Here is a 25,819-nt window from a genome sequence, read left to right as displayed (position 1 = left end):
ATCTTGGTGGTCAGAGAGGTCCTGAAGCTGGGCAAGATGCAACAGGTATATACACCCTCCATAATCTGAATTTATAGAAAAATCGCTGCTTAAGCTGGCAGAGTGAAATGTAAGAGAATCTACACTACATTTCAAAGTCATTGTTAAGATCTATGCTGGAGAGCAGCCAGGCTTGGTTGCTCACACTAATTGAGGATGGGGAAAAGGAACACACGTTAAAATCAGCAAATGGATAAAACTGGGCTAGAGAAGGATGAATACAATGGGAAAAGCCTCCTTTTTTTTTTTTTTTTTCCAAATCAAAGCCTAGGCTCCCATGCTCCTAAATAGGAAAATGTTAAAAAAGAGACTGTACTATATTAGGGAATGTATGTTGCAAAGCTTTATGTCCACTGTCAGGATAAATCTTATATATTCTGTAAGGAACAGCAACGTTCATTCAGCAGAGATGAAAGGAACAAAGATGGGTGGTGGAAATCCCGAGCCTTGCTTTCCACTGCTCTTCAATTCTTGTCCATGTTGACATAGATTAGTAAAAATTTTCTTAGATTTTTTAATCCCTTTAAACAACTTTTAAGATGAATAGACCATATTTTGGTCTTAGATATTGCATTGATCAATAAATAATACTGATTGAGATTTTTAAAAGAGCACTGGATTTAATTGTTTTAGGGATCAAATTTCGATTGCTTTAGTAGAAAAAAAGAATGTCCTTTTGTGGAGACAAGGTTCTTGTGGAGCTGTAGGTCTTTGACAAGGCAGAGATGTTGGCTCTGGAGATCAGACCACAGATCTCGCTGGGCAGCGTCGCAGGATACGGCCACGAAGAGGCGATGAGATCAAAACCCTTCTCATTTAATATAGATTAAGAAAGTCATTTTCCTTCTAATCTCCCTCCTGCCTCCCTGCCACGCTCTGAAATGCTTCTGTTGATTTGCTCCGCTGGGGAGAAAAATTGTCAAGGTTTGTCAGGAATTATGACAATATATATTTTTTTTCTTTTCTTTTAAGATGAATCTTTCAGTGGAATAGAATTGGCAACATGAGTAAAATTTTGCTGCTGGAGTTGTTATTTTCTATTGATTGCATTTTTAAAGATTTTTCTGGCAGGGAGAGGTAGACATTTTGTTATTGCTGTGTATTAATCAAAAGGACTGAAAAATCCTGCAGGCCCTATTCTGACCTCTTTGCGGATCAAAAAGCCAGTTGAGGTTTTAAGAATACAAGTGATCCTGGATTAGACTCTTGTTTTTACGTGCTAATAATTTAACATTTCTACAGTTTGGCCACCTACTTCTGATGTGTTATATGTGGACAACATAATGATCACTGCAGCTTGAAAATCAGCTTCTTTTTTTTTCAGACAAATGAAGATAAATTGAAACTTTCATTGGACCACCAAGAATCGGCTCGATTCTTGCTGACCTGAAGAGGTTATTCTAAGGGCAATCACCTGTCCTTAGCATTTAACATCGGATTTGTTCAATTGTATGCAATTTTAGCATTGATTGCATTAGAAGCTTCCTTTACATAAGCCACAGAAAAGTACATCACCATTTTTACAGCTTTAAAGGATCCCACAGCTGCCTTGATTATAAATGTATTAGCTCTGTACGTTAACTCAGTTCCTAACGCTTCTCATGTAGCGTTAAATCCATTTCAAAGAAACTCTCTGTTTTTACCACCTTTTTTTTTTAGCGACTCAGCAGCGCAGTTACTCGGTTTGTGAAGCTCCTTATGAAATCTCCCCTGAAAACCTTGATCTCGGGGACTTGTGCAGTTTTTTCGCACTTCAAAGGGAAACCTTGTGCTGTTGGTCCCTCGGTCAGTGCAGAACCGAGCTCAGCAACATCTCGAGCTGTTCGCTGCCCCATTTGTTCAGCGTTTGTTGTGCCACGGAGATTTCTAAGTCTCCATTTAAAAAAACAAAACAAAACAAAACCAAGCACTTTGTCTTTTCGCTTTATCTATTTCAGTAGTGACTTCACATTATCTCTTTAAGTTTCCATAGGAAAAGTAACGGCAACTTCTTCAAAACAAAAAACCCAAGACGCTCATTTGGATTCCCAGCTTGGCTACAGCAATTCCCAGTGGTCTCCCAGTTGCCAATGCTTATTATTTTATCACCTTCAAGCTTCAGTTTTCAGTTTGGGGTGCACAGTGATAACATATGACCTAATTTTCAGTGAAGGCCCATGCAACCTTTTATCATTAAAAAAGAATGAAAAATAGGGGGAAGAAAACGTTAACTGTTTTGAGTTTGAATTAAGATTTTCACGTTTTTTGCAACAGCACAATCCTAGTAGCACCAGCATCAATGCCTCCAAATAAAAACTGTGCTTTTTATGATGAATTAGGCCTTCTGACAAATTTTCAGCAATGGAAAATCCCAAATACCACTCTTGCTATTTTATCATTTCGGTTTTCAGGCTCCTGCCTCCCACACAAGCCTCGTACACGTTCTAATTAACAAGGGGTTAAAGTCCTGGCTTTTTTTTTTTTTTTTTTTTGTGACTGGCATTTCCAAATCACTCCTGGGGCCCATGCAGCGTTTATGCCAAAATGCTTTATTATTATACAAACACAGGAGCAAGAGGAGGGTGGTGTGTGTGTGTGGGGGAAAAAACCTCTGCAGTTCGTCCTCCAAATCGCAGCCCTGGTCACCGGTTTGAAGCGAGTGATACCAACCCCAACACTAATTAATACCCGCGGGGGGTATTTCGGAGCCCCCGGGGCTGTTCCCGACGGGCCCAAATCGGGCTCGGTGGCCCCGGCTCTGGGCGAGGCGCCCGGCGGGGTCCCCCGGGGTCCCCTGTCACCCCGCCCCGCGTCCCCCCACGGCGGGTCCCGGTGAAGCGGCGGCTGCGCCACCCCCGCCCCGCTGCCCGCGCCGACTTTTGTTCCCCCTGCCCAAAAAAAAACGGGGGTTTGACGTCTTCCTCCTCGTAGACCGAGTGACCAATCAGGCGGCTAGCAGGGCGGGCAGGCAGCCAATCGGTCAGCGTTGCTACCTGGGGGGAGTATTTTTAGCCGCGGCGGGGGAAGCGGCCGGGTCGGGGTGCAGTTCCGCGGCCCCTCGCCTCAGGGCGGGCGGCGGCGCCGCCGCTGTGAGGCCTCGCTGGCCGGGAGGCCGCGTCCGTCAGCCCCGCCAGTGCCGGGGAGACGGCGCCTGGCCCCTCGCCTGGTCTCTCGCTGCTCCCCGCGCCGTCCGGCCCCCGCGGAGCCGCGATCGCCGCTCCCGTGTTCCCCCCCACGGGCCGTTGCCGCCCGCCCCCCAGCCCGCAGCGGCGGTCATGGGAGATGTAGTTCAGCCCGGCCCCGTCCCCCCCGCTCCCCTGCGGAGATGAGGGGCGCGAGGGCAGGGTTTGACGTCGGCAGTGACGCAGCGGTGTTGTGAGGCGCGGAGCGAGCTGACGTCAGAGCGCGGCCCCTCCACGCCGCGGTGGGGGAAGGGGACGCAGCAGAGGGCGCTGCGCGGGGAGGGCGGGGCCCGGCGGCTGGTGGGCGTGGCCAAGCCGAACGCTAGCCAGTGGGAGGGCGGGGTTGGTGGGCGTGGCCGGGCGGGGCGCGCGCGCAGGGGGCGGGGCGAGGGAGGCGATATATAGGGGCGCGCCGGGCGGAGCGGCAGTAGCAGAAGAAGCGCAGCTGCGGCGGTGGAGCGCGCCCGTTGTGGGGGTGTGAGCAGCGCAGCCCTCCCCCCCTTCCCTCCCCCCCCTTTTTTTTTCCAACCCTTTCCCCTCCCTTTTTTTTTTTTTTTTTCTTCTCTCTTTCCTTTCCCCTCCCATCCTCGCCGAGGGAGCCGGCTCTCGGAGATGGGGGACGGGTGCTGAGCCGCACCCCACCCCCCCACACCGCACTCACACCCCTGCCGGGATTGTTTGCACTACCCCCCGCACACCCACCCGGGTGAGTACCGCTCGCTGAGGGCGGGGGGCCGGCCCGGCGGTGTGCGCTGGGGGGGGCCCGGGCCGAAGGCAGGCCCTGCGGCGGGGCCTGAGGCAGCCACCGCCCGGCCCCGGCCGTGAGGCGAGCGAGGGGCTGAGGCAGCCGCCGCCCGGCCTCTGAGCGGGGCGCGGCCGCAGTGGCGGGGGGCCCGAGGTGGGCACCGCCCGGCCCCTCAGGCGGGGTACGGCCCGGCCGTGAGGCGGGCGGCTCGGGGGGCCGAGGCGGGCACGACGCCACGGTGACGGGGGCTGAGGCGGGCACGGCCCCGCGGGGAGGGGAAGGGCCGGGGTGAGCGGCACAGGAGCCGGTGGGAAGGAGGGGGCTGGGGAAGAGGGCACGGCCCGGGGAGCCGGGCTGCGAGACGGTCCCTCCCGGGGCGCTCCCTGGACGCGGTCGGGTTGGGAAGGGTGAGCGTTGCCGGCTGAGTAATCAGCGGCGCTGGGCCTCCCCGGGCAGCCGTCCCCGGCACCCTGCCCCGGCCCGGCGGGGGGTGCCGGCCTGTGTGCAGGGGACAGCGGCCTGGCCAACCCCTTTCTTCCAGCCGGCTCCCTTTCCTCTTCATTTTCTTTCTTACGGGCTCAGAAAATGCTTTTCCTCCTCCGCCTCCTGCTGTTCCCGGAGCTCCCAGGGCTGTGAGCAGAAATCTAATGAGACCCGACTGCCGGGTTATGTAACTCCCACACCGCTTAAGGCTCCTGCTTTAACCCGGGGCGCTGCTGCTGGGGCGATTAGTGGCCTCGGATCCCCGGGAAATACTGTCCTTTTCAAATTAAAAAAAAAAAAACAAAAAACAACTTTGAAATTATCAGGCTGATTTGTTTGATCAGCTGCTTGTACCGCGGGGCGTAGAAAAATTTATAGCGTCTGCCCAGTGCGCCTAGGAAGGATCATTTCATTCCTAAAGGACGTGGAGGAAGGGAAACAAACCAGATGGATTAATATATCATTTTTAAATGCCCCTTTTAAGCACCCAATCAGCTTTTCTGTACTGATTGTGTCCCTTTTGTAAATATCTTCTGTTTGCCCTTGATCTTTTCCTTATCCCCACCCAGTGCTGATCCAGCAAACGTTTAAAGGTCGCCTTATCATACAAGCTTTCAAACTATTCCCATACCATGTTGGGGAGAACATGAGTGGCTCGGAAATAGGGTTCCAGTCTTTAAAAGGAGATTATTTGGAGCAAGAAATAAAAGCGCATTGTATTCGCATTGCTAAAGGATTTCAATATTGACTTTGATTTCTCTAATCTTCAGTGACAGCTACACTAAATTTTGTTCCTAGTGATGCAGTGCAGAAAAGCACACTGTTAATTTAAATTCTGTTGGGTGTTTAACTCAAGCAAAAAAAAAATATATCTTTTGTTGAACTGGAACTTTTTGAGCAAAGGTGTCTCCTGTGGATGAGTACCTTTATGCTAAGGAACTGCAGGATTTTCATCAGCAGTATGTGTGCTAATGCTTGATTTTTTTCCCCCTTCTTTAACTTTAGGTAGCTAATTTCTCTTTTGTCCTTTGTGAAGGAGTGGCCACCATATTTTATATTCAATATAAAATGGAGTCATGCAGAAGGAGAAAATCAATTGTTTCTGAGGCTATCAAAAACCCTCTTGGCTTTAGAAACTTTTTAAATCTGGGCTGTAGATAATGCGATATATGGATTTTATATACATTAATACGTCACATCTGATAATATAGAATAATTTGTAGAAAGGGAAAAATTTGTGCTTTTTTATTGTAATAATTTCACAGTCGTTGCCACCCTTAGGACAGAAGATACATGCATCTATTTTGTATGCATTGGCTGCATTATCGTTTTAGCTATTCCGAGGAAGAATTGCTGTATATGTACAGCGGACATTTTCTCTTCAGTTAGCATAATTTTGCTAGCGCACCGTTTATGCGGATGACTTGCTTGGACTTAACTAAAATTATGCAACATTGATTTTATTTTTGTGAAACCTTCTAAAGCAACTGTTAACATTTTTATAATTCTGTAGCTTATGGTGCAACCAATATGTTTGCAAACTTTTAAATGGTAAATGATCCTTGGACAAAGACCTATCAAGCTAAACCAGTAGTCCGGTGCTAAATTTTGCAGCTGAGTACTATAAATCATCCAAATATGGGTTGGTAATTGAACCCTTGACAGGCCTGGCAGTTCTGTGATGTCTTAAAAATTATCCATGCTGCTTTGTGAATAACTAAACAGCAAGCTCATGTGATTTCTGAAATGCCCCATGCTGTATATGTAAACACATGCCTGGTACATCTTCTGCAGTATTGTTTGTAAGTCATACTGAATGTTGTTGACATCCTCACCTTCCGCAGGCATGAACCTAAATAATTTGTGCATTTTTTACTTGAAAAGTTACCTACTTCATGCAGAAAGTGAAGCTGAAAGAATAGGCCTTGGAGCTTGATCTTACGCTTTCCTTATTTGGATGTGTTTGCTTTTGTTTTTTTCTTAAAGGAACAAGAGCACTCAAGGTGAAGGATAATAATCAACTAGAATCAGCACTTTGAAGGAAATTCGGTTTCCCTGTGGCATCTTGAACACTTTCTTCTTCGGGTTTTGAAACAGACTTATAACTTTGTGGCATAGCAGCTATGCAGCTTGAAATCCAAGTAGCACTCAATTTTATTATTTCATATTTGTACAATAAGCTTCCCAGACGACGCGTCAACATTTTTGGTGAAGAGCTTGAAAGACTTCTTAAGAAGAAGTATGAAGGGCACTGGTATCCAGAAAAGCCATACAAAGGATCAGGGTTTAGATGTATACATATAGGGGAGAAAGTGGACCCGGTGATAGAACAAGCATCCAAAGAGAGTGGTTTGGACATTGATGATGTTCGCGGCAACTTGCCTCAGGATCTTAGCGTTTGGATCGACCCATTTGAGGTTTCATACCAAATCGGTGAAAAGGGACCAGTGAAAGTGCTTTATGTGGATGATAATGAAAATGGATGTGAGTTGGATAAGGAAATCAAGAACAGCTTTAACCCAGAGGCCCAGGTGTTCATGCCAATTAGTGACCCAGCATCTTCAGTGTCTAGTTCTCCTTCTCCTCCCTTTGGCCACTCTGCTGCTGTCAGCCCGACTTTCATGCCCCGCTCCACTCAGCCTTTAACCTTCACCACTGCCACATTCGCTGCCACCAAGTTTGGCTCGACCAAAATGAAGAATAGCGGCCGTAGCAACAAGGTCGCCCGCACTTCTCCCACCAACCTTGGCTTGAATGTCAATGAGCTGTTGAAGCAGAAAGCCCTCTCCTCCTCCATGCACTCTCTCTACGGGCTTGGCTTAGGCAGCCAGCAGCCGCAGCAGCAACAGCAGAAGACTTCTGCCCTTTCTCCTAATGCGAAGGAGTTCATTTTCCCCAACATGCAGGGTCAAGGTAGCACCAGTAGCATCTTCCCTGGTGACAGCCCCCTAAACCTCAGTCCTCTCCAGTACAGTAATGCCTTTGATATGTTCGCAGCCTATGGAGGTCTAAATGAGAAATCTTTTGTGGATGGCTTGAATTTTAGTTTAAACAACATGCAGTATTCTAACCAGCAATTCCAGCCAGTTATGGCTAACTAAAAATAAAACGGAAGTGAAATACAAGTAAATACTATTGTACAAGTTTAAAAATGCACGTACCCGAGGGTGTATCTTTTTTTCCACCTCTTGAGATTTTTTTTAAGGCTTGTAGTATGAATACGTTCAAGCTTGGTTAGATAAATACAACATGCATCATTTTTTTCATTTGCCAACCAAGCACAAAATTATTTTATACTGACTGTACATTACAAAAATATACTCTCAAAATATGGCCTCTTACAGTATTTAAGATATAGCAAGGATGCGGCTGATTTTTTTCATGTGTGTGTATATATATGTACGCAAACATATATGTATAGATATATTAAAAAAATTGGCACTAATAGGTGGGTTTATTGGTCTTTTTCTAATTGTATAATTTAATTTAGTACAAAGTTTGTAAAATATCAGAGTATATATATTGTTTCTACAACATGGTATTGCATTTATATCTTTTTACTACAGTGATCTGTGACAGCTGCAGCAGCTTCATGTTGTATTTTTTTTACTGAAATTGTAAGATATCCATCTTAAAGACATCAATTCTAAAAAAAAAAAGTAAAAGGTTGTGTACAGAATATTCCTTAGTGGTGGAATTAAAATGTACGAAATATTTGCTTTTTTCAAAAGAAACACAAATTGTATTTTCTGTTAAAAGTTTAAAGATTTTTGCTATATATTATGGAAGAAAATGTAATCGTAAATATTAATTTTGTACCTACATTGTGCAATACTTGAAAAAAGGTATAAAAGTATTTTGAGTCAGTGTCTTACATGTTAAGAGGGACTGAAATAGTTTATATTAAGTTTGTATTAAAATTCTTTAAAATTAATCGGCTGGTGTGGTCTGTGTTGTTGCTGTTCCGCTGGAGCTCGGGGCGCTCGTTGTGTTGTCGGTGCTAATGGTGCAAAGAGCTCGGAGTCGGTGCAGCGCGGAGGGGCCGTGGGGAGGGTAACGCTAATGGGTTGTTTGACCTAAAATATTCCTGAGAAAGCACTCAGCCTCCTTACGTCCTTGCCTACAATTCTTTGAGCAAACTTTTCACTTGTTTCCCGTAAGGGCAGCTCACCAAAGTCAGCAGGTAATGTTATTTTTTTTTCCTCCTTGAGCATTCAGAGTATAAGCTGTGTGAATGCTGGGTTATTGTGCGACGTGACGCCTCTAGAAGGGACTCAGGTGATTTAATGAAATTCCCTTTCCGTGTCACCGGAACGGATTTGAAACGTTATCTGGAGAGGTCCTAGACCCGCATCAGCGTTCTGTGCCCAAACCGGGGATTAATAGCGCAGAAACTGGCCTGAATGGAAGTGCTGACTTACGGTTTGCTAAACTCATTGTAAACTTGGATGCTCTATTAAAAAGAGAAATGTAATGCAACTACAATGTGACATTCTAAGGTTTTTATTTGGATGGATTTTACCAATTTTACCTTCAATAGATTCTCAAAATGTGAATGCGAGTAGGAGGAGAAAGAATTGAGAGGCCGACAAGCCAACTCAGCTTTTCCAGGGCTATTTTGAAGTTACATCCCTTACTGTTTTCCGTCTGTTCGGCAAATAGTGTTCCTCGCTTGTGGATGTTGTCAAGGGAAAGAAAAACTTCCTTAAGCCATAAATTTAACAAATATCAACTTATTTTCCATGGCAGATCCAGTTGTACAGAGAAGATACGTGTGAAGTGGATGGTCCTTCGGTTCATGACTATGTAGAACGGGATTTAAATTATCCGAACTATTCTGAAACTGGAATTTAAGGCTGAGGATCGGTCTTTTCCAGCTCGGCGCACTTGATTTTACAAAAGGTGTAAATTCCACGTGTGTATACACCCCTAGTTTGGCGTGAGCAGAGTTTTGGTGGGAATAGCCTGGTGCTGTAAGTACAGAAAAGGCTGTTTTTCAACACCAGCGGGAGATCTTTGCTTTGGACGGGCTGTGAGGAGCTGCAGGACCAGCAAATAACTGGGGTGGGGATGTGAGGCTGACACTGGTATCAGTTGCTAGTGCCATGACAACCAATTCAAAAGCAATAATGGAGTGAACGTTTGGGTTTGATTTGTTTGGGGGTTTTTTTAGGCATTCGTCTGTGTATTTATCTGGCTCCTTTTTCCTGAGTTTGCCATCTCGTTTATCCTTCCACTAACAGCTCATCAGTGGACAGAACTCTACTTAAAATTGCCTCATTTTGGTATCTGATTTTAAGTGGATAATTTTGCTTTAAAAAAGAAAAAAAAAAGATGAATTACTGAAAAATGGAGAATGTTAGCTCTGTGTGTTATTTCTGTTTGTGTGCCTAGGCTTTAAAACTTACTACAATTTTAGTATTTACAATACAATAATAATACCTAAACTGCCTAGGAGGTTGAGCAACTCTAAGAGTGGAGACTATTTGATGTGTTCTGTAATATTTCCATTCCTGTGACTTAAACTGAGATCATTTGTCTTAAAGGTCATCGAGCTTCTCCTCTTCCCATCCAGAATCGTTCGCTTCCACTGGAACCAGCTCTGCCTGTGAAGGGCAGTGGTTTGTAGCAAGGAAGAATCTCTGGAAACAAGGTTGTGCTTTGCAGCACCTTTTAATATACAGGTTTTAATACGCAAGGCTTTGTCCTCCACAGGTTGGTTATGGTGCTTTGCAAGGGGACAATCTGAGAGACCTCCCAGTTTTCTCAATGCCAATACGAAGATCTTTAGTGTTTTCCCTTCACTCCATATAGAAAGTAAAGACGTGTGCTTTCTGCTCAGTCTGCTTCACCCATTTATTTACCTGTTGCTGAAGTCTGGTGCCGAATTTGTTAGATCAAATATTTACATTGCAACATTCTGTTCTAAACGCTTGCCAAGTCAATCTGGGGTTTAATTTGCACGCACCCAGTGTTCTGCTGTCAGGTACGGGCATTTGCTGTGAGAGACAGGACCTGAAAAGGAGTGAAGGGGAAAAGGAAACATTTGCTCCGTTGTGCAAGATCTTTCATATTTTCTCTGGTGAACATGCAATTTACTTGCTGGTGTAAGTTAAGCCTCGGAAGATGTCTTTAATTTACAGTGAAGAAAAGGGTAAAACCATAAGTGCGCGTCCCCTTCCACGCTGCACAGTGCGTCCTGTCCCTTCGCTCGGGGTCCCCACCCAAGCGCAAGTTCAAAGCGCTTCCATCTGTAGGACTCAATTCTGCACAAAGTGATAACTTTTGAAAATCATTATCTGAGAGGTGCGAAGCTGAGTCCGGAGGCACCTTGGCTTGGCAGGGCGGAGGGGATTCTGAACACTTACGGTCCGTGCTGCGTTTGCTCCGACCTCGCTCTTCATCGGCAGTCTAGTAGTGGTCACCAAAATTAAATTAATCTGATTATTTCTGCGAAGGAGAGCTCACTCACAGGTGGAGTTTTCAATATTTCGATTCTGCGTCGTGCTCACAGGTCTGTGCTGCGGGTGGGAATCCAGAGGGCACAGCCCAGCCTGGCGCTGGAGCCTCGGTGAGTACAAGTTTTTGTAATTATATTAACTTCAATTAAGCTATCATAACTTATACAAATTGAGGACTAGGTGTAAGCCACAGAAAGATCCATCCTTCCTTCACCGTGCAGAATTAGAAAGCTATTAAACATGGCTTGTGTGATCTCTTGCTCCAGACAAGCGTGGCAGATGATGCCCCAGCTCCAGCCCCCTGTGCTCCCACCTCATTGCAACACGCAAAATCCTGCTGGTAGCAAACGGCCTGGTTGCATTGCTGAAATATCAAGTAACCAAACAACTAGTTGTTAAATCAGCTCTTTGGACCGGCGTGGGATCAAACCAGAGTCCATTTACTGACCTGACGCCCCAGACTGTTCTATTAACGTTTCAGGAATAAATACCTCAGGGTGGCTGTTGGTAGGTTTGGAGCAGATGAAGCAAACCGGCGGTTCAGCACTCTTTTTTTATATCATCAGCAAGTTGATTTAAATTGAGTGTACAGAGTTGGCTGCATTCCTCTCATGAGCTGCATTAAAAGTTTGCTAAATTGAAGTGCCAGAGCTGTAAAATCCTGCTGAAGGGATTGTTTCCAAAGATCAGCGAGAGGAACAGTTAAACTGTTACCGTGGCAGCGCGTGTGACTTTTGTCCTCTTGGCTTTATTTTAGTGACGGTGGTGAGGAGTTTTTTGCTTTACAGAAATGAAAAAGCATTAAGACTCGGGAACATAAACCGCATTCCCTTTGGCACTATGAGTTCTCTACCTCATAGACAAAATATGATCGGTGTGTGGAACGAATAGCAGGTGTAACATATTTTTAGAAAAACCTTGGCGCACGGCGCAGACATCCCTCAACCCCCATCCTTTATTCTGTCAACTTTTGTTTGTTAAAATCAATCCGTGTTATTGATGGCTTCAGGTTTGGTGGAACTCGCTGCAGTTTTTATTTGGCAGTTTAGCACTTCAGAGGCCTGAAATCAGAGATCCTTTCCTCCTCCGAGAGCAGAGACACCATTAGGTTTAAAGAGTTTGGCAGCCCCGTGCCCTCGTGGAGCTCGTTGCGCTACGTTCCCTTTTTTCCCTCAGCTTCAAGATTGCCCATGGCATAAAACAAAAGAGGACTCTGGGAATGTAGTGCCTTAATTATTGTTAAGTGCCCTGCGAGCTTCTTCGAAGAGGTTATATCACCAGGACTGGATAACGCACTTAAAACCAGCCCTGGAAACGCACCATTTTTCCTTGGCAGAAGATATTCGTTCCCTGCTACCCCCATAACCCCTCCCTTTGTCTTTTCTGCCTCTCCCACAGCATCCTCGGACGGAGCGGCTTGTGCGTCGCTGCCTCTCGCTCCTCGCTGTGCTGCACCCGGATTTCACACTGCTCTTTTCACCCAGACTTTGCTTCTCTCTGACCCCATCTCTGAGGGTGCCCGATGGCAGAACTCCTGTGCCACGGGGGACGCGGCACCGGACGCTCCAGCCACCACAAGGTACCTCCTCCCTCCGCCCCTTCTAGGCTCAGGCTTCCTTGACTTCACTTTACCCCTATAGACAGTGTAAAGAACTATTGAATGTCAGAATACGGTTAAGGAGTGTATTAGATGCTCACAGTCTCACGAAACGGGACGAATTTGCAACCCTATCCAGTAATGCAGCAGCCGGGGAGTTTTGATTCGTGTTGATGGAAATGAGAGGTGGCAGGTTAGTGAAGAACATGGTATAATAGATGACAGCTCAAGCACCCCGTGTTCCAGATCTGACCCTGGGCAAGTCTCTGCCCTTTTCTGTGTTGGTTTCCTCCTCTGTCTCCATCGAAATTCGCTGTTAGCAAGTGTCAGACGTTAGCTGGCTATTGCTGTCTTTTTACCATCAATAAGAAACTTCATCCAATTTCTGTATGCCACAGGAACATCTTCTGAGCTTGACCTACCGTTCCTGCCTTTTATTGCCTCTAGTCTCCGTGGCCTTTGAGAGTCTCTTCCGTTACATAGTTCACTTACTGTGTATTAGATGACCTTTACATTTTGGAATAAGGCATGCATATAAAAGTAAAGCACTTGATTCTCATTGTCCATGGTATATAGAGTCCGATTCATCCACCACCGGAGCAGAAGGCCTCCGGAGCAGTGAGATCTCACATACTGACTATTGTGATTCTCGAAAAGAATTTCTGTGGGTGTTTCTATAGATATGGAAGTATATATTCCTCCGGTACAAATCATGTGAAAATTTTACACCAGCCTACTCACTGAAGTTGCTGCTGGTCAGAATTAGGCTTGCATACAGATTTTACAAACAAAAACAAATTCCCCTTTGGTTTTCGTTAGACCATAGGGTTAAACGTCGCGTGTGGCAGCACGGACACGGAGCTGTTGGGTTCTGGCACCAGCCGTGCTATGGTCTGCCTGCCCAGTCCTCAACAGATTGCTTCAGCCTCCTCAAGAGCAGTTGCGGTGGTTTTAAGCCCATACTTGAGCCTTTAACCCCCTGCTGAGTCTCAGGTGCTGCAGGTAACTGAATTGTATTTTTGAAGCCAACGGGTTCTCGCTCTGTCTGTGTCTCTCAGGGTTAGTCAGGTATGAGCAGCACCTCTGTTTGGTGATTTAGTGGGAAAACTGCAAAATTCCTTAATGCCATTAAAAATGTTAACATCTGAGGCAGTTACCTGCTTTGCAGATATTTGTGAATCTCATCTCAATTAACTGCTTTGAGCCGTAGATCGTATTTTACTTGTGAATGATTGGATTTTTCATTTTTAAGTCACGCATGATGATGGTCTCCGTTTATGCCTCCTGGACCGTTAGTGCTGTCCTTAAAGACTCCTTTCAGTATTGCCAAACAAAATAACTAAAGAAATTGTGATTCAAGTCTCCAAGAATATTTTAGAAATTATGAGGTAATCATAAATAATAATCAACCTCACACCATATTAATTTATCTTCTGGGTGTAGACTTAAATAGGTTTCAGAATGTTCTAGCTTTTCTCTACAAGTCCACTAAGAGCTTAATTTTTAGGTGAAAATTTAGATCCTTAGGAAATGACAGGTTCGCTGTGTCTGGCACTTCACAGGAAACAAAATATCTAAGGGATAGTGATGAATTTGCAAGTGCTGGCAATTAACCACAGCTGCTTAATGGAATCGGATTTCTAAGTGACACAGAAGGACTGAGATCTGCCACCGCCCTCCGGTCTGTGCAGCTCACATCACAAATTTGACAGTCTGGTGGCAACAACTGCAGACGACCAACTCAAATGGACTTGTACAAACTGGTAAAGGACAGAAACACTCGGTAAGAGATCCACTGCATCTCTGGCCTCTCACTCCTGACCTTCAAGGAAACTGCTTCAAAAGACAATCCAAATACTAAAATTCCTGACTCTAGGATATAAAAATCACACAGCTATTGACTGCATATTACATTAGAATTTTTGCTACCACCAGCCATCCCTAGGCAATAACTATTCCTGTCTTTCTCGCCCTCTCCTCGTGCCATAAATTACATTATCAGGTGTCCTCTGGCTAGTATCCTCCCTTTGATCAACAGGAACCAATCAGCGTTTCTCTCAAATTGCCTAATTCATTGATATAATGAAGTTTAACACAGAACAATTATTCTCAACCTGCATTGAGGTCTAAAGGTGTTGCTTCTATTTCAGACCCGACGAAGCCTCACGCGCCTGATAGCATGTCTAGTTCTTCCAAGCGCACCAGCAGACCTGACAAACCATGTCCCCTCTCCCTGCCCTTGCCTCGCTCACATCGTGCACTCTCCTCACTCCGATGCGTCTCCTGGGCTTGTTCCTGCCCAGCCGAGTCTACAAACGGAGCCTGAGCCTTGAGGAGCTACGATGGGAGCTACTCTACTAGCCCAATTAACTAAAGGGAGTGTAGACATCACATGGAGGAGCTGCTTGGTCTCTTGAGCCATCCGTCCCACCTTGGCTGAGGTTGCCTCGCTGTCCCCGAGTGTCCCACGTGGTAAGTGAAGCTGCTGGTGACACCAGAGACCTGCAAGCAAGGCTGACTTGACGATCACCTCAACGGATGGCATGTGTTTGGGGGTGATGAACTTTCAGAGGTCAGTAAGGTTGTCTTTCGTTTTTTCTTAGTGTCTCTGTGGTTTTAATAATTCAGTATTTGGAGCAGCTTACTTGCCCATCAGTCAGAGATCAGAAGATGTGTTAAATGTAGAGTGTGGATCTCATCTCTGTGAATCAATCCTTTTTTTAAAATGTTTTGCTGTACAAACTCTCTCTTTCTTTGTTTTTTCTTTGAAATTCCTAGCTGTCCCCCTCTTGATTTTTTCTTTCTGTTTTCCTTCAAGGTCTTCCTTAAAACTTGCTTTTCTTGGTTTCTTTTGCAAACCAAGCTGTTCTCCCCACGCTGAGGTCTGTGTCTCACCATGTATAATTTGCAGTGTATTATCTGATGGAGACTGTAATCTCTCCAGGGCAGGGCTGTGTCCCTCTCCAGACTCACAGTTGCCTGTTTTGCTCTACGGACTTGAATAAGGAGGACAGAAATAGAAGAGTATACAGACACTCCCAAATAAACTGTGTATTTTATGATCTATGTTCAAGAAACAAATGCAGGAACAATTATTATTAGTAACATGGTTTATGCTGTACCACCGGCGGCTTGAGAAGGAGGAGACGCTTTAGGCAAAGAAGCTGCCTTTACAAAACATTTGGGGAACATATTTATCTAAAAATACACATAGTTATGGTAGAGAACGACGATCCTGTGCTGATCTATAGTTAATTGCCAATGGTAACGTGGGACTTTGAAATCTTGTAAGCAGCCCTGCTGTAGTAATATCATATACAGGATCCCTTCCCTTCCTGCAGTATCCCAAAGCCCTTCCCAGGCTGATTTCTGTGGCCTCTGCAGTTCTGCTCGCTCAGCTCTGCCGCTGTGTCCACCGGGGCTCAGGAGAGGAGGATGGATGAAGAGGAGGATGGATGAAGAGGAGGATGGATGAAGAGGAGGATGGATGAAGGGGAGGATGGATGAAGAGGAGGATGGATGAAGAGGAGGATGGATGAAGAGGAGGATGGATGAAGAGGAGGATGGATGAAGAGGAGGATGGATGAAGGGGAGGATGGATGAAGAGGAGGATGGATGAAGGGGAGGATGGATGAAGAGGAGGATGGATGAAGAGGAGGATGGATGAAGAGGAGGATGGATGAAGAGGAGGATGGATGAAGAGGAGGATGGATGAAGACAAGGATGACAACCCCCTTCACGTACAACAGAGGTAACTGTGGAGAGAGAAACTTTATGCGGGACAGACTTTTGCCTTTTACAGTGGCTGAAACTTTTCCTCTTTACGTGTGTGCTGTGGGTAATACGCAGATAATAATCCATTTAAAAATACATTTCGGTCTGAGATCTCTAGTGAGTTTTGCTTTTTGATGCTTGCACAAATGGACTCCACATACTTGAATGCCTGCCTGATGAAATTAGAAAATGAGTGATGTGTAAGCAGAGACGGGGATCATCTGTGAGACTGAGATGACTCTCTCCGAAAGTCAGAGTGGTTAGAGCTGGGATTTTGACTTTGCCTGTTTTCCAGAGAGATCTGAGGCCACTCAGCCCGACTCTGCCGCCGGGCCCACTGCTGTGGGGTGGCCACTGGCCCCGTCCCTCTCCTGACATTTGCATTTGCTCGAACAAAAGGCTCATTCTGGCCGGGAGTGCTGCGGCCGAGTCTCGTGTTGTCTGGTTCCCAGTTGCTTTTTGGAAGAGCTAGCTGAGCTTGAGTCCCTGTCGTCTTGGATATTTTGGTCTTTTGTCAGTTATAAAAAGATATCTGTATTATTTGCAAGCAGTTAGTCATCTGCTAGCCAGTGTGGGGTTGTTTTTCTTAAGGGTGCTTAGGATCACATAACTCCTCCAGGCAAAGGGGAAAACGTCCGTAGATGTTGGGATCAGCCATGTAACCGCTGCAGTCCTCTTCATCCAGAGCCTTTTCTTTCACTCCCCGTTAGAGCTCTGAACTGAGGGCTGTATCCCATCTCCAGCCTTTCCCATAACAATGTTTATCTGGGTAAGCCGAAAGACAAAGGCCACTTGCAGAGCAAATGCCCTGGCTGTGCGCATTGTCCTCGCAAACTGGAAGAACCTGAAGGGCTGGTGACATGGGGACCCTGCAGCCAGCTCCCGCCAGGATTCCCTTGGGGATTTTTTCTTTCCTTGGTCCTTCCAGAAATGAAGCAACATTTTGCTGGGAGGTGCCTTTCAACGTGGCAATTGGCCCACGAGGCTGGGTTTGAGGCACGGCCGGGTATAGGATGCAACTAAAAATATAGGTGACAAACGTCAACGCGGAGTTTTGCCGGGGTGGCAGCGTGTCTGCCGAGAAGCGCCGGGGCGGTCGGCGATGCTGGGCACTGTGGGTGGCAAAGCAGCGGCAGGGGGATGATTTCTTCCTCTGGGTGTGTGTTTGTTTGTTTGTTCAACAAGCAATTATTTAAAATCGTAACAGCTTCACGCATGAAAATTGCGGCTTTTCCGTCATCGTGTCGTGGCGACCCTGTTTCAACAGGCAGGGGAGGAAACTGGAAGGGGGGAAACATGGAAATTAAGAAAGAGGAAGGACCATAAAATTCAGGAAGGAGGCAGCGTGACCCCCTGCTTGTGGCCTCTGGGTCCAGCCTCGCGGTGCGCAGGGGACAAGGTGACACGGCGGGTGCCACGTCAGCGGCTCCTGCCCGGGGCTGCCAACAAAGGTGCCATTGAGAGCCCGCGGATGCCACCCCCTCTGCGCAGCTCCAGAAGGGACGAATAAAACGAGTTTGTTCAGGCAGCTTCTGTTCCAGAGCGTAAAGTTACTCAGCATTTGTGAGACCAGGTCGCTGTAGATATTTTTATTCTGTGTCTATTTTGCTCCGTCTCTGACTGATGTGTTACGGACGATTCCAATTAACGGTGCGTGAACGCAAACAGTGCATTCTTGCTTTACTTGTACATTACAAGTCAAAATAGATTTTTATTTTTTTTTTAGTTATGTTTGCAAAAACATATTCCTGTTCAGATTTTCGTTATGCAAAAATGAAAGCACCTGAACTCCAGACCAGGGAACATTTGGTGAGCAGAGAGTGTAGGAGCCTGGCTGCACCATGTTATATAAACAGCTCGGGGTTTGGAAAGCAGACCTAGAGGAGTTTGCAAATTTATTTTAGCAAGCAACCCATCTGCTCCTACCAATAACGGGTTTGCAGACCAGTTGTGTATTTGCTCAGCTCACAGGCCAATGAGTTTTGCATGTGTTACGTGATTTGCACAAATCGATATGTAACGTAGACACACGAGCTCACATCTAGAAGACACGAGCCGTGAAGACAGGGATTTGAATAGTGACCTAGTTAACACCTTGTAGGGTCTGAATCTTCAGGGCAAAAATATAATTTTTTTTTTTTTTTTTTTTTTAAATGAACTGTTAAATTTCATTAGGCAGATGGTAGCAATGCCCGTTTCACAGGGCTGCGCGACTCCTGCAGGATGCAGCTACCACAAGAACGAGGCTTTGGACCTGCTGCCCTTACCTGGCTGGCCGAGAAGGAAAACTCCGAATTACGTCTGAACATCGCACAGCTGGATGGAGGCTCCGCCCCAGCTGTACATGTACATGTACATCTCCAGTACATGGAGATGCGTTTTAATTCTAGCTAGGGAAGTAGGGAAAAGAAAGCTTTATCCAGAAAAACAAAGCAAAACAAACTGGAGCTCTAGAAGTCTCCCTTCTTGCCAGAAGTGTTGCTGGAACCAGCACTGTTTTGGTCACGCTCGGGAACGCTTGCAGAATTCAATCTCAAATGGCCGGTCATGAGCGTTTGCCCGGAAGCTTGATTTAAGGAGCTGCACTCGCCCAGCAAATTCCAGGAGCTGTTTCTGCGATACGCTCCCTTGTGCAGGCTGATGAGAAAAGTGGAGGCCAGGAACTTAAATTTTATGACCTTGTAATGTCCAGAGGCTCAAACCTATGACAAAAGTCTCACTGGTCAAGGCAATTACTGAAAAAAAAAAAGGAGAAAGAGGGAAAAAAAGCCCCAAACCTGTCCTTTCTCCAGATTACCAACTAAACAACCTGTGCGCTGCAATAATTCTGCAAAAGATGCTCTCAGAAGTGTTTTTTTACAGTGAAAGTGGTCATAAATAATAATAAAAACCATGCATTTGTGTGTCTTTTACAAAGCAAGGAAAAAATTTCTTCCTCTTCAAGCCCATAGTCTGTGAATAATTTGTGAACAAGAGAAGCAGCTCCATCGATCTTACACTGTATTTGTTACAAATCATTTGCTCATGTGTAAATCTTCCTGCCAGGGTAGGAGCAGCAAATCCTCCTTCAATTTTTCTCTGCTGAAAAATACCTAGATCTAAACATGAAAAATTGAATTGATCAGTAACAGGTGTAGAGGTGCATCCGAGGACAAATATATTCCCCTAGCCCACGATGGAGGGGCTGGGTGATGGTGTTTTTGAGGCAGCTGGTGGCTGTGGGGCAGGATTTCTGGCTGGCACACGTTGCTAATGATTTTGCAGGGAAAAACAAAACCAACCAACCAGGCAAACAAAAACCAACACGCCAAGCCAAAAACACAAAAAAGCATTTCCAAAACTTGCTTCCCTCCCATCACCCCTACAGCGAGCAGGCAAACGGCCCCGACCTGAGCAAAATGCATCCAAGCATCCCATCTCGGAGAAAAGTCTCTTTTAAAGTTCCCAGGAGGTCCCTAGATGGCAACACTGCTCCTCCCGACCCTCCTGTGAGTCTCTTTGTGGCTGACAGACTTCTGAAAGCTCCTGCTTTGGAGATTTATGTGATTAAGCAAGACCTTAAACTTCCATTCACAAATAAAAGTGAGAAAAAGAGTATATGTTTCATGTTGGTGGTGGCAAAGGAAAGCTTTAACCTGTGATCGCTGAAAGGCTCTGCCATCTGAAGGCAAAGTAAAAGAATGACCAAAACACCCAAGAATGTATTTATTTAAAAGAAATAACATTTTAAAGCCAAATTTGTGACACTGGGGGATGTGACTCATGACCGCTAAGTGTTTTGCCAGCGTGCTTAGGTATTTCTGTAACTGAAAGCCCAACGAGAACCACTTGCAGAAAGGTGGTTCAGCCCTTCCAGCCTCTATGACCGGGATGAAGGATGCTCTGCCGGGCTGGGACACCGAGGGACCACAACAGGTAAGGAGACTTTGGTGTTAGCTCTGCTTATCACACCTGTTAGATGAGTAGATCTGAGAAAGCCACTAACTTTTTCTTTTTAATCGATGTTTATTCACCGCTGGCTGTGCGAACCTGCTGTGTCTATGTACAGCCCCTCCGGCACCGCGGCTCTGCTTGCACGTGTTTGTGAACGGCTGAAACCCCAAACCAACCAATAATAGCAGCAATCTCCTTATGTCAGATATTTTTGCCCATCTCTTGATTAGATGACTTTTGGAGCTGGCTAGCACGGTAAAAATTGCGAATTGAAAATATTATAATCAAATATACAATTTGAGTTTCATCCTGAGTTAATTACCTGAGTAGCGTACATCTGGTAGCTACAATAAATTACAGCAGAAATGAAGAATTTGATTGCAATATTCACTTTTCAGATGATCTGCAGGTCAAGTATTATTCACTGAAGAGATTCATGAATAATTTTGAATAACTGGACCAATATATTTAGAAACTGTGCAATCTGCAAACGGGGAGAGAAAAAGCCTCAAATAAATTATACATTGTGGCTCTTTCCTGCAGCTCTGGAGATGGATTTGATTGCCTTATCACAAGCTGTGCTATATATTTTTTTTCTTGATACACCTGAAATCTCTCCTCCTATGTTACTAACCAGGCAAGGATGCAATCAAGCGAACGAGAACCAGCCATCCAGCTCAGGGGTTGCTTTTCCCTTAAAAAAGTCTGAATTACACAGCTGAGGGTCTGTGAGACAGTTCACTTAACTGGGGCAAAGCAAATCTGACCACAGCCGGAGAACTCTTGGCTTTAGGGAGCACACCACCCCAACAGATGCCATGTGAAGTGCCATGTCCCCAAGCCGTGGTGCCATCGCCACCTCGTGTCGGGCGCTGGGAGCAGCTGGACGCTCCTGCCCCAATTTCCAGCCATCCGACGTCATTTCAGTGCTGGGTTTTGGTTTTGTTGTTTGGTTTTGGTTTTGGTTTTGGTTTTTTCATTTGCACCCCAAATGTTGCACAAGTAGGAATATGTGACCATGTGAGGAAGAACCTGGGGTCCTCGTGCAATAATTGTGTGTGTGACTGGTCGGGTACTCATATAATTAAATATTCGATTATATGTGTTGGACACTGCTGGATGGAGAACCTGATCCTGCCTGTCGATATGGTGAGTCCTGTTGAGGACAGTGAGACCTCCTCTCCCCCACAGCTGGCTATAAAATGTCCTGGTTGCACCTTGCTTTCTGTCCAGGGATAGAGTGACTCGCCCAAGGAGTCTTTTCCCGATGGAGCTTTGTGATTTCCAGCATCTTCCCCAAACACCGCAGATGCAGTGATGGTGGCACACCTTCTAAATAGACGCGGGGCTCCTGCGGTGGAAGGGTGTGTGACTGTGACCGTACACGTTGTACTTGCGGGGACAGATGGAGGTAAGGTTCCTATTTTAGCAAGATTTGACTTTACGGGGCCGGGAAGTGGCTGGGATTTATCTGGTGACCTTAGGAGCAAGTCTTTAACAGCAAGTAGCATTTTTTTAGCAAGGCTGAGCACGATGTGCAAGTGCTGCTGGGTTGTCCAGATGTCCGCAAGTTTTTGCGCTCGTTCATGGGAGTGTTGCAAGTTGTGAAGCTGCTGTTTGGAGAGGTGTGATGTGCGGGATCTGCTCGGGCGCTGCCTGCACGCCACAGGCAGACTGGACCAGCCGCCCTGGGCAGGTCCATGTGCGGATCATCCAGGTCTCAGGTGGGAACAGCTTGTTTGAAGTTATGGTAGGAATGCACAGCTATGACTCACTTTCCCGGCCCATGCACGTTAATCAATACTGCATTTCATCTGCTATTATATCATCCTGTCAGTCGGTATTACGATGCCCTTCTACAGCTCCTCACAGTCAGCCTGTGTTTCTGCAGCCCTCAATAACTTGATATCAAGACCAGCCTTTGCAACCCACCTCTCCCATCCCTCTTCCAGACCATCTCCATCAAGCAGCCCAGGCCCTCACACGCTGCCGGTGGCTTCTCTTCATTGTGAAAACTGACCTCCCAGTCTCCACCTTCCTTTCTGATGTTCCAGCCTCCTGTCGGCTCAAGAGCCTGCCTTACCTCTCCCTGCAGAACAACTGAGTGTCTTTAAGAGCCTCGGGTGAGGAGGTGGCTCTATGACCTCGATCCAAGTCAGCTCTATCAGCTGGGCCATCTCTGTCCTTGTGATTGCTCCAAAGAGTGTTAAGTGTTACGGAGCATCACTCCCCTCTGTTGAGGGGACTCTTCTTCTGTACATCATATTTATCATTCAGCTGTGAGTTTTGTCTTCTCTTACAGTTTCTACCAAACTTGCTGAGTTTTCACACCCAGCCCCCAGGAACCCGTGTCTAAAATTAGCCCCATGTTTGCCACCTTCCGTCCTCTGGTCCTGCCACAGGCTGAAGCAAAGGTTATCCACCGCAGTTAATGGTTAAGCAATTTCTTATGTGACTACTTTTGCCCTTGGGTGAATACCTGCTGATCCTGGAGATTTATTGTTGTTTTTCTTCTACTTATTTCAAGCGGCAGAGGAAGTCGTGTCCTTTACACGTGTTACAACACCCCCTTGGTATGGGCATTGTAACACGTTTGGGTGTATTAGGAGTGGAGCGAAGGAAGAAGAGAAGGCACAAACCCCTTTATGGGTAGTTCCTGTTCATACCAGTTAATCCAGTCCAACTACCATGCTGTCGTGGCAGTTCAAGGTAAAAGAATGCTCCCCCTCCTCCCTTAGGTGAATCTTTTCCTCACTCTCTTTTCTCCAGGCTTCTGCTTTCCTCCTGCATTTCTAGCCATCGCTGGGACAAATGAGAGGGGGTAGGAATCGCCAGGTGGAACGAGACCCGTGGCCCTTTCCATCCTGTCAGCCCCACAGGACCATGCAAGAGGGCCCCAAGCAGGGTCTGGAGAGGTTCATCCCCACCCCAAACCGCCCGTGATCCCGAAATATGGGCATTCAGGTCTGTGGGGTTTTGCTCTTGATGCTGTTGTCACAGCTGCTGTGGCCGTGGGCTTCTGCAGCACGTGCAGGTCCGTGTCCACCAGCAAGCCTGAGGTTTGGAGGAGGTCCCCTCAAACTGGGCCAACTGGGCTCACAGGTCAGTGCCTGGATGGCACTGGGGAGGGCTGGCTGGGGGGAAAGGCGGTAATAGGGATGTGCACAGAGTGAAAACACCAAAAGCAGAGAGTTTCTTGACTTCGAAAAACCTGAACTGCAGAGCAGCCTTTGGAAGACTTTCCGTTCCCTTTCCACACTCTCAGGTCCGAACGTCACGTCATTTGCCCAGCCGTAAATAGCTGTGAATTAAACAGGCTGCACTTTTTTGGCTAATAGATATGTCCACTAGTGCTGCAGCTTTATCTTCATATCCCACTGGTGTTTGCATTGTAGATCAAGAGCTCCAGTTGGCTTTTTCTTTCTCCTTTTTTTTTTTTTTTCCAAGATTTAAAGAGCTGGCAGAACATTTATTCAGTTGCGCAACCTCCATTCAGAGTATTTCTCAGATCCTGGATATGGGGCTAATTTTTTGTCCTTTGACAGCTGCTGTAAATCAATAAGGCAGTTGGAGGTCACTTGTAGTCAATCAGTAACCAGAGCTGGTGAAGGGGAAAGCACTAAATATTTGGTATGAAAACACAGGCTCTAAACTTGAAGTTCTCGCTCAGGGTGACATTTTCACAGCCGTGCCTTCAGAAACCTGGCTCCATCCAGCCTCGGGGTAGAAACCCAGCCTGGCCATGGTCTTTTCCTGGTAACTAGCTACACGGAGAATTTCACAGCACGTGCACACCAGAGGGATTACAGCAGACCTGGGCGCAAGGTGCTTCAGGTGCAGGAAGCGTGTCTTGTGGTGCAAGGTGCTAGTGTGGTGCCAGCTGAATTACTCCTCCTTTCTGCAGGAAATCGTTGGGTGCTGGCTGAAGCCACGTGCGACCTTCGTCACAGCCACCTCCCCCAGGAACCGAGACCCGTGGCCGGGTGGTAATTCTCACAGGGGTCCCTAATTCTCTCTGAAACAACTGGGACCTAAGCTCTTTGAATACCTTTGCCATCTGAATCATATTCCAATGGCATCATCATCTTTGCTCCTAGTTCTGGAGCTGGTTGCCCACAAAACTTTTCTGCCTGACCTCACCTCAAGCCCCTGCAGTGAGAACGCACTTGGTTTCCTCTTTCCCTTGACCTCAGCTGCTCTGGGCTGTGCGGTGGTGCAGGATCCCATCTCTGAGCAATCACCCGGGCATCTCTCCACCGGTGCTGACACGGGGCCCTCGTGCCCTGCACCACCGGCTGGGAGATGCATCAGACCCTACCCGTAATCTGGACATGCGGAAGCTTCACACCAGCATTTTTTTGGCTGGTATTTTGTCCCCCTGTGAACAGAGCTGGGCGGCGCAGACAGTTTGCACAATAACCGGTGACTCATTTTCGGCTCCATCTGCTGGATGGTTTCCATCGAGCTCTAGCCACAGGGTTTGCAGAGTCACGTGTTGCACTTTCCATCTTCACTCCGGATTGGGAGGTGGACACGCTGTGCTGGTGCCAGGGGCTCTGCGCTCTCCTCCTGCCGCCGCAGAAGTGTCGGTCACATCCGCCCCTGAGCCCTGAGGAGGTTCTGCAGGTCTCAGACCCAGCTACCATGGGGCTGTTCCCTTGCTGCTTCCTGGGCCGGTGTCTCTGGGAAATGCTGCTTCGTTGGTGTCCACGTGCAGGGCAGAGCTTTGACAGTGGCCGGTGGCCATGGCCGCGTGGCTTTGGAGGTGACATCCTTCCTCCAGCTCTGCCTTGGAGCCTCGGACAGGCACTCGTGCTCTTCCCAGCTCGCTGCCGTGCAAAGAAGGGAATCGAGCAGGCTTTTCCCTTGCTCTCTCTCCTTTCAAACATTTAATACGAACTTTAAATACTGGCATTTCCTTCCAGCTTTCTGACAGCCTTGAGAGATGCACCCCAGAGAGCAGGATGGAAAACTGAGTGCATGAGGAACATAAAAGGGATTTTCTGATCAGGAGCCGCATGCAAGCACCGATTAGCCTCGCAAAGGCTTTAACGACATCCTTTAGTGCCTGGCCCTGTGCGTAGGCTTTCCTCAGGCTGGCTGAGTGGTAAAACTTGAATTTTAGGCTTCTTAAGGGTTTAATAAGGGGCTGAACTCAAATACTAGCTTTGAGTGGAGCACTGAATTCTTCAGGGTCAGAAGGTGGAGGGGCTCGGGGGTAGGGCCAGTCCCGTGCCACGGGGAGCTGCGGTGCTCCCGGCATGGCCGGGGCGGTTTTCCCCTGCACGCAGGCGAGGGGACACTGGTGACACCGCTCCTTGGGGCAGCTGGGGTGTCCTTGCGCGCCCCAGGGAGCTCACAGCACAGCTTGTCACTCCCAGCGGGGCTGCTCACGTCTAATATTTGTCTTCTGTGGGTGCCCTGTCACCGCGGGGCTGATTGTCGGCACCGAGCTGGTCCTGGCCAACGTACCCACCTGGCACCGCGGGAGCTGAATAGATCGGCCTGATCCGTGGCAGAGAGGGGACCATGTCCCCATGCAGGGCTGGTGTGGGATGGTGGCTGCGTTTGATGCTTGTCCGCGTGTCCTGCAGAGCCGTTCCGCAGACACCGCGGGGCTGGGGAG

The 25,819-nt window shown here is 47.1% G+C and overlaps 1 protein-coding gene across 1 annotated transcript; it reads left to right on the top strand.

Moving 5' to 3' along the window:
• Positions 1-3,642: 3,642 nt before the first annotated feature.
• On the top strand, positions 3,643-8,312 carry TOB1 (transducer of ERBB2, 1). Its single transcript, XM_065647681.1, has 2 exons — positions 3,643-3,906; positions 6,415-8,312. Exon 2 carries the CDS (start codon positions 6,552-6,554, stop codon positions 7,527-7,529), a length of 978 nt encoding a protein of 325 aa, XP_065503753.1. The 5' UTR covers positions 3,643-3,906; positions 6,415-6,551; the 3' UTR covers positions 7,530-8,312.
• Positions 8,313-25,819: the final 17,507 nt, after the last annotated feature.

This window comes from Caloenas nicobarica, chromosome 18 (genome assembly GCF_036013445.1).
Source record: "Caloenas nicobarica isolate bCalNic1 chromosome 18, bCalNic1.hap1, whole genome shotgun sequence".
Classification (NCBI taxonomy): domain Eukaryota; kingdom Metazoa; phylum Chordata; class Aves; order Columbiformes; family Columbidae; genus Caloenas; species Caloenas nicobarica.
This window is presented reverse-complemented; position numbering and strand designations above follow the sequence as displayed.

Coding starts and splice junctions, on each gene's coding strand:
- TOB1 (XM_065647681.1), top strand. CDS start 6,552: ATGCAGCTTGAAATCCAAGTAGCACTCAATTTTATTATTTCATATTTG.